The sequence below is a fragment of the Eschrichtius robustus genome, chromosome 4 (genome assembly GCF_028021215.1).
Source record: "Eschrichtius robustus isolate mEscRob2 chromosome 4, mEscRob2.pri, whole genome shotgun sequence".
NCBI lineage: Eukaryota > Metazoa > Chordata > Mammalia > Artiodactyla > Eschrichtiidae > Eschrichtius > Eschrichtius robustus.
In genome coordinates, this window is record NC_090827.1 from 132,068,098 (window position 1) to 132,085,325 (window position 17,228).

Sequence of the window (17,228 nt, forward strand, 5' to 3'; positions counted from 1 at the left end):
GAGAATGGGAAGAAAGGATGTTTGAAAAAGAATGGGATCAAGCTGACATGGAATGTGGGCCCAAATATCAAATTCAATGAAAAAAGCCAGTTGCAAAACTGTGTGCTTAGTATAATTCCATATTTGGTAAAAATGAATGGTAATAATAAATAGTAGTTTATATACAAGGAAGGAAAAAGTATTGGAATGTAAACAGAATTGTTAAAAGTTTTCATTGGGGAATAGAATTATAGTGAAGGTTCAAGTTTCATGGTATAGGTTTGAGTAATTTTTTAGTTGTTGTAGTTTTCTTTTTATAACAAATACTACCTTCGCAATTAGGAAAAAAAATTTTTTTTAATGGGGGAGGGGCTAAAGGGGCAACAGAGCCCTCGTCTCTCCTTAGCACTGTCTAGGAAAGAGTTCAACCAAAGAAGTCATATCAGCTAACTCACTGGCCCCAAAGGCGATGCTCGAACCCTGTCGTCAGCTGCTTTTTCCCCAGGCAGGACACAGAGTTCACCAGCTTTCAGCCTGCGACTCAGGCAGTGGCTGTGTGAGCTTCTTAAATGCCAGGTGCATAGGAAAAATTTATATGGGAACAAAGGTATAAGAGAGCGAATCAGGAGAATGTCAATATCAAATACTCAATGTGCCAACAAAGTTAAGTCCTTAGTAGAATGAGCACAAGTCCAGCAAACTTTAAAAGTAAATCTGTGCCAGTGGGTTCCATTGGAAGTCAGAGGATCTTTCCCAAAGGCAGGAAATGAGAATCACCCCTTCCAGCACTGGCTTTATCTATAACCCTGGATTTGACACTGAGTTGTACCCCTTATTAGCTGTGTGATATCGGGGAAGTTACTTAACCTCTCTGACCCTTGGTTTCTTCATCAGTAAAATGTGGAATAATAGTATCTACCTCATAAGACTGTTGTGTGGATTATCACAATATGCCTCAGCTCGGGGGCTGGCATATAAAGGAAGGCCCAGTAAGTATCTGCAATTAAAAAACCTATAACAAAAGAAAGTAAATATGTACAAAACAAAATCCCAAACAACCACAGACAACTCTATATGCTAAAACACAAAAGCATTAAATAAAGGTTTATTGGCATCATATTACAGACACATTTTATCTTATGCAAGCATTACAGCAAATTCTGTATAATGAGATATATAAGCAAATAGCAAGAAAGGTTGTTGTGATATAGTATAAGACATCATTAAATGGAGAAATCCTACACAGTAAAAGGAACTTAGTGATCCTTTGTGAATTATTTCTCTTTTGTCTCTAGGTCTTCATATTTATCCACGTCAAAGATAATTTGTTGATAAATGTCCAGGCCAACCTTTGAATATGTTTTAAATTTTCCCCATTTTAATCAATTGTCTCCTCATGTATTCTATTCTGTAAGTTCACTAATAAGCACTAGAGCTCACACCACACAAATGGGAATAGAAAGATGCATACATTTGGAGTCAGATGTATCCATTTTTTATTCAATTTGTGACCTTGAGCACATTATGTAATTTCTTTGTTCTTTGGGATCTTTGTTTGTTCAATGAGACTGCAATAATGTCTTCATCTCAGAGTTGTTATGGGGATTAAATAATTGTATCTCACATGCCTGGCACTCAGTATGTGCTTAAAGGTTGTTAGTTTCCCTGCTTTACCAAAAGGAATCTTAAGAGATCATCACCCTTCTCATTTTACAAATGAGAAAGCTCAAGACCACAGAAGTTAAAAAAACCACACATCCTGAGTCCCATTTCTACACTCTTTCCACTGCTGTCCTTTCTCTTATTAGCTTGTTTATCTTCAATAGAGAAGAGAAAACTCAGTGGAATCAAAAAGTACTGTTTTCTTTTTTTTAAATATAGGTAAGCCACCAAGAGACTTTTAAAGGAGGTATACGTTTTATGAAAGGTAATAAGTAGTCTAAGAACCGTTTTAAATCCTCAGAGATATTAAAAACAGAAGTTCTGTTCTTCCAAGATTTCCATAGCAGAACATAAGTATTCTGTATGCTTTGGCACCAAAAACTCCAGCACTGAGTATTTATCTGCACATTTGTACTCAGGCCTTCGGAATGCTTGCCCATGGAATCCGCAAAGGAATTGGAGTTCAGTATTCAGAGCAGTGAAGTTTGCTCAGCACACAGCTGTATTTGAAGCCCAGCTCTCTTCCATTAGTCAACGGAACTTGCACAAAATGCAAGTAATTTAAATGTAAGTGCTGGGATCTTACCCTGCTTTCATAGCTTTGTCATCTTTTTCCATACCTGAAGATCACCTGTGGATAAGCCAAGAGAACCCGTGATCATGTGCGTGATGGAAAAAGTCAAAACTGGGCAACCTGTAATTTAGACCTTGGCCTCTTTATTTGAGGAAGAATGGCAAGCTTTATTTGGCAGGAAGGAGATATTCAACACTACCATTAAAAAGAGCTAAAAGAGTATGTTATTTCTTTAAAAACATGTTTTTAAAATGACATTTTACCATAGTAAAATTGGTTGAATTTTATTTGGTTATTTTAAAAATATTTGTACCTTTATTTGTCTCTCTCAGTTGTTTCACTTGCCTCTTTGCTGGTCTCAAGTAAAGTTCTTACTACATCCAGAAGCACCAGGAAACTTTAAATGTCACTAAGGCTACTTGTGGGTGCTCTGATACTTGGAGACACAACCATTGGAAATGGGCCATATCTGTGACTACACCAGTTGCTCTTAGCAAATTGCTCACACAGCAAACTATATCTGTGGTTATAACTCTTAAACGGTTCAGCCACAATCCAGGTATTTTAACCATATGGATCCACAGAAGGGCACAAAATTGGTCAGTCAAATGTAGAGGCCTATGTGACATCTCTGTGGCTTTTGAGGGTAACAAACTGCTTCCAAAAACTGCTTGTTGATTTGGCATTGGGGAAATTTTCCAACCTGCACGGTAAAAGTAGCAATATGTTAATTTTATTTAATAGGTCAGAGTTCATTTTATAGGAAGGGATGAGACTGAACAGTCAAACTTCTAACCCTGCTATGTATTAATGTACTTGGTTCCGTTTATTACAAATAATTTTTCTCAGAAGCAAAATCCTGTCAGAATTATAATTAAATACGGACATTTGGGAGTCTTGTCAAGTGTATCTTAAAACAACTGTTTATATAATTCTGTGCTGCCTTATTTACACAATGTAGAAAGATTATACCAAGGGCTAACCATAGACAAGAAATGGATATTTGCTCCTTTCCAAATTATGACAATTTGATTGGATATTAATATTGGCAAGTATTTACACAAGCAGAGAGAGACTGGAAACATTTTGAAATTGCTTCTTAAAGCTCACTTTCTGACAATAGCACCGGACTCAAAAACAAAGCAATGCATTCATTGCTTCTCTTAGTTGTAAGATGGTTATTATTATTATTTTTTATACTGTTCTGTCTGGATCTCATCACCCATAACAAGAACCCATCTGCTGTGACTTCTTTGTTTTACACCTTAGTCTCAATTCATAAAATTATTTCAAATTCTGAAGTCTTGGGACATGTCCACATCCTGGGAGCCTGCTTGATGTGCCCCTGCTTCAAAGTTTCTAGACTCCAAGTTTCTAACAAGTTTCCAGAAAACCTTACACTTTTCTGAAAATTCTCCCCTGTGGGGCAATGGCTTGACAAGTTACATTCATTCTTTTCTCTGTTTACTAAGGGGTCCTTTACTAGGATGCAATGTCCCTCCCGGCACTACTCTCTTCCCCCTCTAACACTTGATGCCACACTGTCTTCATTAGAATCTGAATAATGACAATATAGCAACATAACTACCCCTAAGGCCTTGCACTCTTCCATCTGGGAACCAGTTATTTTTCTGTGACGGCGATCAATAGCCTTCTATATATTTTATACTTTGAAAGAATATTGTAAAATATCTTTGAAAGAGGTATAAGGGTGGATATGAAAAGCCATTCTAAGTAATTTCACTCTAAACTTTGATTACTAAGTTTATTTCTCAAAGGTTGAGGAAGGGGAATGCAAACAAACAGAAATGAAGGAAATCTTACCCAGATATATGATCAACCATTCCTAGCAAATAGCGGGATGCAATTTTAATACAGTGGATGATGATCTATCAAATTTTCCAGTGTCAGGTTGTGTGTAGAACAGAATCCAAAACCTTAATAAAATTAAGCTGTATTAGATCTCTCACTTCCCTTGATCTCTCAGACCACTTTGAGAAAGAAATTAGATAAAACTATACTTTCCTCCATGCTCCATTTCCTCTCTCTGTTCTCCTCCCATTTCCCACCTTCACAACAACAAAGACCCAAATCCCAAGCTACTGCATATTCTTCTGGCCAAAGCTCTCTGGGAAAAACACAATGCTGAGTGTGTCCTGATGTCTCCCAGGTCCTGCGGACAACTTCAAACAGAGGACAGCTGAAATCGGGCTGAAGTCACTTTGCTTGGTCCTCGGGGAAGGACCCAAAGGCAAGTTCCCAGCTGACTTTATCTCTATATTGCACCATATCTAAGTGGGGAAGGAAGTGGCTGGAGAGCTCCAAATGACCTTGTTCTTCAAGTCAGATGCTGGTTTTTGTTTTGAAGCCAGCCAGTGAAGAGAGACAAAGGTGCATGGTCTGGGTGAGCGGCTGCATGCCTTCTGGAGTGAAGAAGTGTTTAAAATGAACTCCTGGAGTGAACATTAAACTGGGAGTACAGGAATCTGGGTTCTAGTCTTAGCTGAGCCTCAATTTCCTCATCTATAAATTGAGATAGTTGAACTAGGTGATCTCTAAGAGGCATTAGTAATGTGTTGGAAGAGATTCCTATTGGTTTCAGGTCCAACAAATTCCTTGAACTGTATTCAAAACGTGTGTGTGTGTATGTGTGTGTGTATTTTCAATGGTGTCTGGACCTCCCAAACTATTAAAAATCATTAAAACTGATTTCAAACTCTAAAGTTCATCTAAGTGATTTTTTTATTTGAAGTCGCTTCATTTGGCTTTTCAGGATACAAAAATCGTAACTTTTCCAAGTGCATTCTGAGTAACTAAAATAAGCAATGCATATCTCCTTTCCAGCACTAATCCTCTGATGCATGTTTAAAAAATTAATCTAGACATTGATTATAACTTAAGCAAGAAAATCATCTGCTATAAACTTTTATAGATTCTGAATAGTTTTAGATTAAAATAATTGACTAATGAACTTAACAGCCTCAGTTTGTGTGTACATGCAAACCTAGATTAGAATACTTTCTGTCTCTAAAAATAATCATAAATTTTTTTTTCTTACAAGTTTGAAGTTGTCAGTTATAGGTTACACACACAGTCTTAACGAAATTTGAAATGGTCTTTAAGAATGAGTTGCTTTGAAGTCATAAATAAGATAAAAATTTTATTTCTTTTGGAAAATAATCCATAAGTGACTTCTTTTCCCTAAGAATTGGTGATTTATATTCTAGTAAGGATTTTGGAGTCTAAGCAATTCTATTGCTTATTTGTTTCGACTATGAGAACTTTCTTTTTATTTCTCTGGTATTCAATTTCCTTTTGCACCTGAAAAATAAAGATAGTGAACTCAAATAAAATGTCCTTAGAGATTCCTCCCTCTTCAATGATACTATGGCTATACTTGGTATTCTAAATGCCCTGTTCTCAATATAGCTATCCCGGAGCTTAATGGAGAAAAGGTGGTGCTTTCATATTAGCTTTCTAGTTCTTTTGTTAATTAAGAACAATTTTTTCTTTCTTGTCCTCAGTTTACCTGAATGCTCCTAAAATCTAAACACATTAGTAAATAAGAGAGCTTTATTTTTAATAGGTTTCTCTCTTCCTTTATGAGTGATAGAAGTTTTACAACGTGTGTTTAATTTTCCCATAATTTTTAAAAGGCAAATTTCACTGGGACCATGAAAGAATTCTCTGGTATATCCAGACTACATAGAAACTGCCATCCCAGTTGGCTAAAAAATAAAAGCTTGGTTAAATTGACTTGGCCTGGCTCCCAGCGTTTCCCAGGCATTTAGCAATATCTGAGAGTTAAGTCCATCACCTTCAGAAGCTGCAATAACTCTTTGATTCACTGTAGTCCCATTTAGCACATTGCTCTGTAATAATATATTGGTGAGTAATATGAGAAAGTTGATTCTCCTTCCAAAGGCACCGTATTTATAACTTAGGATAAGAAGGTCTCTGGGACATTGTCAATTCTAAAGTTCTCCTTCCAAGTTGGTTGGTTATGTGGTCACTGGGGACATGCTCTTTCTTCCTTTTAAAAAATTATTTCAGGTGTCATAATGCTTCATACGGATATGATAAATTTTGTTTTGATATCTTAACACTGATGAATTGGATGACACATTTTTAGGGGGGATATTTTCTCCTACGGTGGTCCTTTCATAAGGACCACCACTTATGCTCCCCAAGGCATAGTGACTTTATACTCCGTAAGAATGCTACTCATGTACGCCCACCACATGAAAGGTGGTGCCAGCACATAGGGGAAATGTAGTGGTTAAGGAATTACACCTGCCCCACTTGTAGTTACAGAAACACTTTCTAATTTAGAATCATAGAATTCTACAAAAGACAACGTCTCATGATAGAAGGTATCCTATAATATCATCTTATCCAAATCTATCACCACCTAATTTTATAAATGGGAAAGAGGAACAAGGGGAGGTAACAGATTTTCCTAAAGCCACATAGCCTAGTTGACTGTAAATCCCAGACTCTTCTGAATCCTCCAGTGTTTTCATGACACATCATGTATAGAACCTGTGGAGAATGAAACTATCTAAAACTGCCCTCTGTAAAGAGTTTTTGATAAATGAAGGTTTCTATTATTATTTGCCTAAATTTTATCTTACACCTAAATTACTTTTTGAAGATTCATGAGAAATCAAAGCTAAAAGTAACAGACTGTTAATGTTACAAAACAGCAGCTTCCATATTTTTCTCATTACTGATTACAGTCCTAATTGGTAGTTGCTTAGTTGCTCCCAGTAGAAATCAAAACAATTATTTTGCTAATATTCAAGCAGCTGGAAAATATTTGGCATATCCCAATTTTGTACTTAAAATAGATGCTTATTTTTAAAATAAAGGTAATATATTTTAGGTTGTTAAGGACGATTTGTTGAATACTTATCGAGCTACAGTATTTTGAGGCTTGTCTTATTCTAAGTCCATTGGTGCGCTCTCAATTCTCACAACAGCTAGCTCCTATTCAATGTCAAAATACAAATTTCAATAACTGTCTCTAATGCCACAGTAACTTTAGAGAGATGCAGCATGCCTTTTAACTATTAAAAAAAGGGTCAAACCTGGTGCAAAATTACATAAAGGCGCAGTTTGGGGGACAGAATAGAAATTGAATACACCAAGGTAGCTGCTTGGGAAAATGAACAGTATATAATCTAATATCTTTAATTTTATATACATGAATATAATGTATGTCAACTTTGTACATGAGATACATACAGTATTTAAACATTTTACTCAACAGATAAGAATTTACAATAGCAATAGAACTGACTAAAGGGCTGTCCACTTAATATACTTAGATTAGATCCGTACTTTAACAGGAAAAGAATTTAATAGTTTACAATCATAGAAACACTGACATTTAAAACAAGACTTTATAAAATAATTTATATATATCCTAGCATCTATTGAGAGGAATAATTTGCATTTGTGGATGTGTGCAATGAATGGCATATTCAAAATTTTTAGGTGATAAAATAATTTAGAAGCAGTTCATGCAGTGGTCAAAGCAAGGGATGGCAGTTCCTTCAAGATGTCCTTTCTCTTTGACATCAGTGGATATCAGATGCACGCTAGGTACCATTGGGGCACACTAGACCAAGTCTCCTCCAACAATTACTTATATAAACATCAATATACACCAGTTGATATCCTTTCTTCCATAGTACAAGTACAGGTCACAACTTCTCTCAGCTGTGGGAGTAGTCAGTTTATACTTAAAGTGATTTAATGTCTCTCCTGGAGTTCTAAGTGATATATCTCTATACAAGGTAACTAACAGAACTTCCTGGTTTTCACAACTTTACTCTGATACTTCACAGAGTGCCCCCCATGTCCTGTGACATAAACATCCAGCAGGTAAGATTTTCCAGGCTGAAGACCTTTAATTGTTTCTGTGGTCACTGCTTTTTGCAGGTTTTGACTGTGGAAATATTTACAGAGGACCTTCTCTGATTTCTTCCTTGTATCTGGTCCAAGGCATTGGTTTTGCTCTCTTTTCTTCTGGTCTTCACTGTAATTATCATTCACTTCCTTTTTGTAGATGCAAAACTTGTTCCTTTCCTGGGTGCCTAGCCAAGCCACGGTGGCCGAAGAACAGGTACGGAGCTTGTCGAAGGCTTTGATGCGTGTGTCTTCAGGAAGAGAGGGAAATGACTGCTTACTGGGTCTGGTGGTAGCTAATATTTTCAACATAGACGCTCCCTTCTTGTTTCCTTTCAGTCGAATGAGATATTTGGCTTTCGGTTTTCCTCTCAGCTGAAACTGTCGAATGCCTTCCACATTCTGAGACAGAAGAAGTTTCCCATCTCTTCTCACTTGGATTTGGACAGCGTCCAGACAAGAGTGAATAAAGAAGGTGACTTTTTGGTGAGACGAGACTGGAGCAAACCGTAGAAACTTTGCCCCCTTCCTTTTAACAAACACATCTGTAACTTTCCCATCTTTCAGCTCAACTGTCTTCTGTTTCGCTTCTTCCTTGGTCCTGGCAAAGGTGCCCACGTAAGCAGTGCTCATGTTGCTGTTGCTGTTGGCCACGAAGACGTCAAAGTAGTACTGCGTGTCGGGTTTCAGATCCGAGACGGTGAAGATGTTCTTGTTTCCTATGCAGATTTTCTGAATGTCAGCCTTGGGCCTCGAGTAGGCATGCCGCCCCAGTTTCGGAGACGGCTTTGTCAGGAAGCTGCGCTCTTTACCTGAAGCATCCGAAGCAAATCCGAAGTGGGCAAAGTCAAAAGGGCTGAAGTCCAGACCGGGCTTTGGTGCCATCATGAAAGCGTCGTCCGCACTCAACTTCGCTTCCACCGCGCAGAGACTTTTGAAATTGTGCTCCTTGTTGATGACCACACAGTACTGAATGGGCTGTTTCAGCAAAGAGGCCGTGGGGCTCGGTTTCCAAGCCAAAGTGACCGTGGTGCATCCCAGGGAGGTAACGTCGACTCTTGGGTCGTAAGGTAATTCAGGGTAGGGCTGGTCCGACTCTGGAGTTGTGGTGGCATATACTTTGAAATGTGTGTCTTTCTCTGTTGAAAGAAGCTCCAACTGATATAAACCAGATGGAGAACTAGAAGATATGAAATATTCCACGTCGTTGCCTTTGTAGGAGAATAACTCTGTGCCTTCCACATTAATGATCTGCTGCTTCTGCTGATCTAGAGGCTCTGGATCCCCTAAAAGACACAAGAGAAGCACAGCCTACACGTCAGGGCATGTGCTGTGGCTTGCCAACCTTAGACTGTGTTCTTAAGACAATTTAATTGAGTTTTTCTCCATTATAAAAGGAATACATGTTCCCAGTAGAAAACTGGGAGATAGAGAACAAGATTAAAAAAATCATCCATTCGTACAAGATCCAGATAGTCCTTTATTAATAGTTTGGTCTATTTCTATCAGTCTTCCTTCTACACATGTTTATACAGTTGGTATTATTTTCTCTTATTTTTCTCTGCAACTTTATAACATTTATTATCATGCATATACGTACCTAGAGAAACCTCCATTTTTCTCACTTAATATTATATCATAAAAATAAAACTGTTGGTTAATTTTTGACCATTATAATAATGCTGTTATATATGTAAGGCTTTTCTGATTTTACATTATTTCTTCAGGATAGATTCCAGCTGGTAGAATGTTTAGGTCAAAGACTGCAAACCTCTTAGAGACTAATCCCTACTGTCAATCTGCTTACCAGAAGGATTCTATCAGTTTGCACTTGGATGGCTAGCCATTTCACTAATTTCACTTTTGTTAGTAGGACTGGACAATCTCATTAAAATATAGAATATAAAGCACCAGTAAGAGGACCTAATTTTCAATGTGTAGAACACGTGCTCAGGAGGAATATAGGGAAAGTACTGAAACTAAAATAATGTTTTCCATTTTTTGTTACTATTAATATCAGATATCACACAGATATCAGTGTTAGAGTTAGAAGACCCAGAGAAGGACTGTGTAGCCAGAGTGGGAATGGATCTTTTCCAGCTGATCACTGCAGGTTGAGAGTGAGGTATGTAGAATTTCATATTCCTAAACCACGCAATTAACACAATCATCATGTGACTATTCATTCTACCTCAATCTCATCACTTCCCATGTGCCCTTTCAATATTTTCCTAATTACAGTGTTCCCACATCACTGTAAGTATCCAGCTTGCTACCATCCTGTCATGGCACCAATCTCAAGCCTTCACTTTAAGCTAGGATGCCTTTGCCCCTTAAAGGGAGGCAGTATCAACCCAGGGCCTCATACAGACTCTACTCATTTCTTTGTATCTGTTATTTGCTTTCCATCATCTGCATCTTCTTTAAATGCCTGACCTATTCCTCCTGACTTTCTTCTCAGCCTGGACTTTCAGTGGTGCTCAATGCCCTTTTGTTCTCTCTTTGTGGCTTCCCTTTATTCCCCTGAGATCAGAGGCTCTTATCCTTGGGTGCATATTAGATTCACCTGGAGGGGAACTTTTACCATCCCAATGTCCAGACCCCACCCCAGGGCAATTATATCACAACCTCTGAGGTAGGATGCAGTCGTCAGTAGCATATATAGCCCCCAGTGGTGAGTCCAATGGTTAGACAAGACTGCAAACCACAGCCAGGGAAGCTCACCTCTTGCGTTTCCTCACTCCTTCAGCCCACACACCTGTCTCTCTCAACCTTTTATTTTACCAAATCACCACCATCTGATGTCATTCTCCATTTCCCTCATCTCCATCCCCAAATCTCCAGCTTCCCCCATGCATCCATGCTGGTTTTTCTTACTAAGAGAAGGCTGTCCGTCTCATAAGCCTTTCAGCTATCCATCCAGAGGTCTGGGGCCAGATCTACCGCGCTGCTTACCTGAGCCTTCCCCGCTCGCGTCCTCTGGCAGCTCCTGGAGGCTCAGCGTCCATGCTAAGGGCGCATCGCAGGGAGTCACTGTGACTGACAGTGGGGTGTTGTCTTCTTCAACCACAAAGAAATACCTGGGTGAAAGTGGACCACTTCAGACCGAGGTAATTCATCCTAACACTTACAACCAAGATTACTGGGGAAAATCGCTTGGTTTAATTTGTATTCATTTAACAGAAAATCAAACAAATCATGATATTTTCAGCAGTAACCGTGGAAGTCCAATAGCCCAAGGTTCTGCGACCAGATTTACCATCGACACAGTGTGAGATAATTGAAAGACACTGAACCAAAACGTGGAGTTTGGGTGTTGCTCGAGTTAAGAATCAACACTTACCAGTTTGGGGGTGTTATTTAACACCAGTGCAAAGCAGGTCACAACCAACAGGAATTTCCAGGTACGTTGCCCTACAGGTACTGCATTTTCCATAAATTTGACAATAAATTTATGTTACCCCAAGGGCACTCTAAAGCACCAACCATTCCAAAAGATCATTTTCACAGCAATGTCCTTCTAAAATGCATGTTGGTCTCTGGCAAAATAACACTGTATTCATGTTTTTACAATCTTGACTTTTGTTCACAGTTTTACTATTCCACATCCTTTTGGAGAGAGGTATCTAACGACCATTCGAGAAATATTTTTAAAAGGCAAAGATAACTGTGTCAGTCAGTGGAAAGACACATTTCTCTATCACTAAGATTTTCCGTTGAATTAATAACCTAGTGATTTTTAAACATTTTATAAGAACAAAACATTCTCCTCTATGCTTTCCCCTTAGATTTTTAAAATGATGTCTCAAAAGAACGTTTAAGTAGAATAAAAATATTGTCTATGTATAACAATGCTATATACTCTTACTCTGAATAATTTAGATGATTCTGTTTATCTTTCAAAGCCCATAATCTTGCAAGGGAGGAAACAGTGGTTTCCTCACTGGTTTCACGGCAAAAAATAAGCAAGTTTCACTTCCTAGAGACTGCACCTCCTGGGTACCTCTTTGCCTCTCGATTCTCTCTATATCCACCCCAACACCCTCTCCAAACTGACCACCATGGTCACCTGCTCCATCAGTCTCCTCTGCAGTTCTTCTCACCTCCCCGACCTCTAACCCATGGGGTGAACCAAGGGCCCGTGCTAGGACACAGTTTTCTACCCGTGCTCATTCCCTGTGTGATCTCACCCAGGCTCACAGCTTTAACCTCTTCTATTTTAATGATTCCCCAATTTAAATTGTCAGCCTGAACTCTTAGCTAAATTTTAGAGACAACTATCTTCTCGCCATCTTCCTTCAGATGTTACTGAAAATTTCAAACTTAAGATGTCTAATCCAAACTTCTCATTCTCTCGCCAAACCAACTTCTCCTGCAGTCTGTCTCTACTCAGTAAATGACAGCCCTAACCTTCCAGTTGCTCAGGACAAACGTTTTAGAGTCATTCTTGACTTTTTCTTACTCTTCCACTCCACATACACTGAATCAGCAGTCATTATTTTTTTTTTTTGGCTTCATCTTTAAAATATACCCAGAGTCCATCACTTTGTTCCACTTTCCCTGTTACCACCAGATCAAGCCACCATTTTTTCTTGTCTGAGCATTGCAATAGCCTTCTGACTGGTCTTGTTTCCACTTTGACCCCCTTAGTTTATTTACCTCCTTCCAGGAGGAGATGCCCATGTACACCTAAGTCTGAACACACTCGCTGCAAACCCTCTAGGAGCTTCTTGTCTCATTCAGAACTTGCAATGATTTGCGTGCCCAACCAAATCTCTTAACTTGTCTCCTCTATTCTCTCCCTTCTTTACTCAGCTCCTTGCTCTCTGTGGAATGACTATGGCACACTCTTGCCTCAGGGCCACTGAACTTGCTGTTCCTCCAGCTGAGATGCTCATCTTCCAGCTGTTGACTTTACGTGCTCAGTCACTGCGTCAACTCTCTTCTCTAGAGTCGGTCACCATCTCGCCATAGACCGACTCTGACCCCTTATGTAAGATATCACCTTCCTACCCGTGAAGCTCTTCTACTCCTCTTCATTTTTCTTCAAAGCACTTATCACTACCTGATGTATTATATATACCTTTGTTTATTTTTTTTATTTTCCCACCTCCCCCAACTAGAATGAAAGCTACAAGAGGGCAGGGCATTTGGTTCATTGATGAAGACTTAGAGACTAAAATAATTATTAATAAATATTTGTTTAATTAATTAATTAATAAGTTTAGCTTTTCACTTTTGAGGAAAAGTCCTTAATTGTTCAGAGAGTCTACAACTTCCCCAGCAGTGGGGCCTCCGCCTACCTCACTGTCATGTCATTATCCCTTTTGCTTTCTGTGCTTGAACCACGTAGGGCTTCTTTGAGCCATATCATGATGTCATATCATCAAGTGGGATGTTGTTTGCTCTGCCTGAAATACACCCCTTAGTCCTTACTAATATTTGTAAATAAATAAATAAATAATTTTACAATTGAAATATAGTTGATGTACATGCCCTTACTACTATTTAAATGTCACTTCTTCAGGGATGCCTTCTCTTACTGTTCTGGCTCAGGTTCTCTCACATACTCCGAGTGTCCTATACTTTTCACTTTGGGCACCTATTGCAATTTGTGACTATATATATTATACTATTATTCGATTAATGTCATTTTCCCAAAAAAGGCCCACTTAGGGTTCATTTTCCATGTCATTTTATTCTCAGCATTTAGCACAGATTTCTGCATGTAGAAGGTACTTGATAAACTTTTCTTAATGAATGCATTACTAAATGAATAAACAGAACCCAAGAATCATAACACCTACCTTATTCTAGCCTTAGGATACCTACACTTAGTCTGTTTCTACCTGAAGATACTGAATCTGAATGGAAATACATGTGCCTTCCCCCCTTCACTATTCCAAGATGAATTAGGAGCTGGAGGGTGGAAATAGGGCTTATGGAAGGACAAATAAAGTGAAGATCCTATAAAAGCAAAAAAGCTTGTTTGGAATATAGTAAAGTTAGACAATCATCCAAACAAAATAACTAGATGATTGCACTCTTTACTGTATGGAAATTTTATGGACTTAAGCATCCCTAAAGACAGGTGTCAGATGGTTTAATTTTCAAATTCAGTCAACTTTTGGAGAGTAGAATTTTGTTCCTCTGGCCAGGTTGCATAGGTGATATTAACCACATAAACATGACTGAACCTATGAACATTACAAACAATTAGGTAAGACAAAATAATTTATTTAGCATCGTGTAATTTTAAAAGTATTCAAAACTTCTTAGTTTTGTTTGTTTTTGGTTTTTATGTGGGTAGCAGAGCTAACCAGTGCTGAAATCAATGTGCATGTTCATCTATTATCTTCTGTTCTCATTTCAATCAAGAAAGTAGTTTATTTCCCAAAGTATGCAACTTTGTCTTAGTAACTTTAATACTGGCCATAAGCAACCAATAACAGAGAAAACAATGCTTGCATTCCACAGGGTAATCATTATACATAGAAAACATCAGAGAGTCCCTCTAAGTCAACATTTTCATATGGAAGCACTTATGATTAGGGATAAAAGACAATCTGAATAAACTTTAACAATTTGACAAACATTTATTGTCTACCATGCACAGTGCACTGGTGGAAGGCAGCTGCAATCAGAGATGATAGGGCACGATCTATGAGCGCCAGGTATTTACTGGCTAGTGAGGGAGATAGAAATGTGATAAATATGCTCCAAATTATAAGGCCAGAGTTGAGGGATAAACACTTCATGAACCATTTAGACTTTGGAATTTATGTATAAACATAAGAATAATTAATGAATTTGTTTTCTTTTGCTATTCTCTGCTTCCAAACTTTATCTGGAATTTCATCTGTAGTTGTAATATCAACAATGTCTATGTGTGTTCTCCCATCACATATTTTACCCCTAGAAATGACTGTGACCACAACTCTTTATTTAACTATTGTTAACATTGCATCCAAATGTAGATATCAAAGTCTCCAATCATGATTTGTGGGGGGGGGAAAAAAACCCAAAAGAATGAACAAATGAAAGAAATAAAAACAGAAGGAGGAAAGGAGCATGTGTTGTTTTGATTGAAATGTCTTATAATAAAAACATGTTGCTTCAAAGAAAAAAAAATGTAATTTTAAGACAGCACTTAGAACCAAAACTTATTTAATTTTTAAGAGACTGGAAGATCAAAGATAAACCATTTATTTGATTAAGTGAAATGATTACATAATGAGGAATGCTATATTTTAAAGAACACTGCAAAGCAGTGCACAAGTACATTTGGGAAATCAAAGTAATTTTTAAAGAAAAATTTGGATTCACTCAAAAGTTTCAAGAGACAAAAGAATATGACAAGCAAAATGGTTCGGCATGAATTCAGCTGATATTTAAGACTAATTTGAATCGTTAAAACTGCCTCCTCTACCCTTCCTTGTTTTCACAGACTACGTGTCTGTAAATACTAAGACATCAAGTTCCTTTAGTGTAATCATCCTTGCATTTTGTGCCTTCACTCTTATGAATGTCATTGAAAGAGTCATAATTATTTTATATATTACTGACAAATCAGTTCCTAATCTATTACATTCATGCAAACAAATAATTTCATTCAGATGGTGCTGAAATGATACCCAAACAATAGGTCACACCCGTCAAAATATGAAAACTGATTATCTACTCTCACACAGACTGACCGGATGGTAACATGTCTGTGCCATTCAGTGGAAGAGGAGCACCACGTTCCATTCTAATTGTCAATTAAAACTGAAGTGACAAGAGAAAGACGACAATAATTTGATACACCTCAATCTTTGGAAAATGGATTATTGATGATATGACATAGTTTTATCCTTTGGAATGCCAAGGTGCCCTAGGTTAAAAGGAAAAACTGTTTTTGAAATATGATAAAGAGGAGTTTGGGTACTGCAAAGTAAGTAACTTTAAATATAATTAGTTTATATGATTGATTGATTGATTGATATATGTTGATATATGTAAGTTTTAAAGGCCAAAATACTTAGAAGCATTATGTGAGTTCAATATGTTGATGTTGGAGTGCAGATAAGCGAGAGGCCAGTTTTTATCTCTGTTTTGTTTGATGCTTTCAGAACCAATCGTATTGATCAAAGAAATATTATCCTTACAAGCCAATGCAAACCCTTGAAGGATCATATGTGTTCAATTAATTTCATTAATCCTGTAGAGTCATTCTTAGAAATTTCCTACCATCCTGAAGAAAAGAAAATGATCATTCCAAAATGTTAGACATGCAAGGACTTCTCTCTCCACCCAAAAGATCACAATCAGCGAGAATCAAAGAGATGTCTAATGACTAGATGTTGCACTGCCATTTTATTTTCTTACTTAGAGAAAAATAGGCCATGCTATCCAGAGGTTGATTGCAAATTACCTAAACTAAGTCTAAAAGGTCACTTTCTTTTTCAGAGACACCCTTTCTGAGCTTATTGATAAAGGAAATACTGCAGGGAGAATACCTTTTAGGTGTGTCTCTAAAGAGATAACTGCTAATTTCAGCTCCATCTGGAATTACTGACGAATCATGAAAAAATGCCTTGTCCCGAATTTGCATCTGAAAGAGCTCCTCATCTCGAGTGGGTAGCTTCTGGGTCCTGGAGCTGAGTGGTAATAGCAGCCACAGCATACACCAGTGGAGAGGCACCATCCTGGGGCAACAAAAAGAATTGCTTACATTAATTTTACAGGCAAAACACTTGGGCAAGTTGCGAACTTTCTGAAGGGTTCACACTATTTGGTTTTGACAGAAAGAGCTGTATTATGTATTTTGGATACATGCACATGAGCTTCAAGGCAACTTTCCAGTTCTTTTTTTTTCAAAGTATTTCAACAAGTCGATAATGAATTCACCAGAATTTCAGATATTAAAAAGATTTTGAAACAAAAGGACTCTTGGTGCATTAACTTCCTCGGGTATTCAGAGAGAAAAGGCCCCCCTTCATTATGGCAGAAGCCAATATGGTCATTGTAGACATCTCCATACAAATGTCTCAAAGCTTGCGCCATAACATAAGTCACAGAGACCCACTGAGAGCCAGAAAATTACCACTACACAGTTACT

General features: G+C 37.8%; 1 protein-coding gene across 1 annotated transcript; it reads right to left on the reverse strand.

Annotated features, from left to right (window-relative positions):
• Window positions 1-7,822: 7,822 nt before the first annotated feature.
• Window positions 7,823-16,814, reverse strand: NDNF (neuron derived neurotrophic factor). Its single transcript, XM_068542330.1, has 3 exons — window positions 16,627-16,814; window positions 11,084-11,208; window positions 7,823-9,414 (listed from the first exon to the last, which is right to left on the reverse strand). The coding sequence occupies exons 1-3, from the start codon at window positions 16,812-16,814 to the stop codon at window positions 8,021-8,023; spliced, it is 1,707 nt and encodes a 568-aa protein (XP_068398431.1). The 3' UTR covers window positions 7,823-8,020.
• Between the last annotated feature and the right edge of the window lie 414 nt (window positions 16,815-17,228).

Bases quoted from the DNA above. Each gene is read 5' to 3' on its own strand.
- NDNF (XM_068542330.1), bottom strand. From the start codon at position 16,814: ATGGTGCCTCTCCACTGGTGTATGCTGTGGCTGCTATTACCACTCAGC. The intron at 11,209-16,626 runs GTATTCTCCCTG...ACTTTCACCCAG, and splicing joins TTTAGAGACACACCTAAAAG to GTATTTCTTTGTGGTTGAAG. The intron at 9,415-11,083 runs GTAAGCAGCGCG...TGTGTCTTTTAG, and splicing joins CGCGAGCGGGGAAGGCTCAG to GGGATCCAGAGCCTCTAGAT.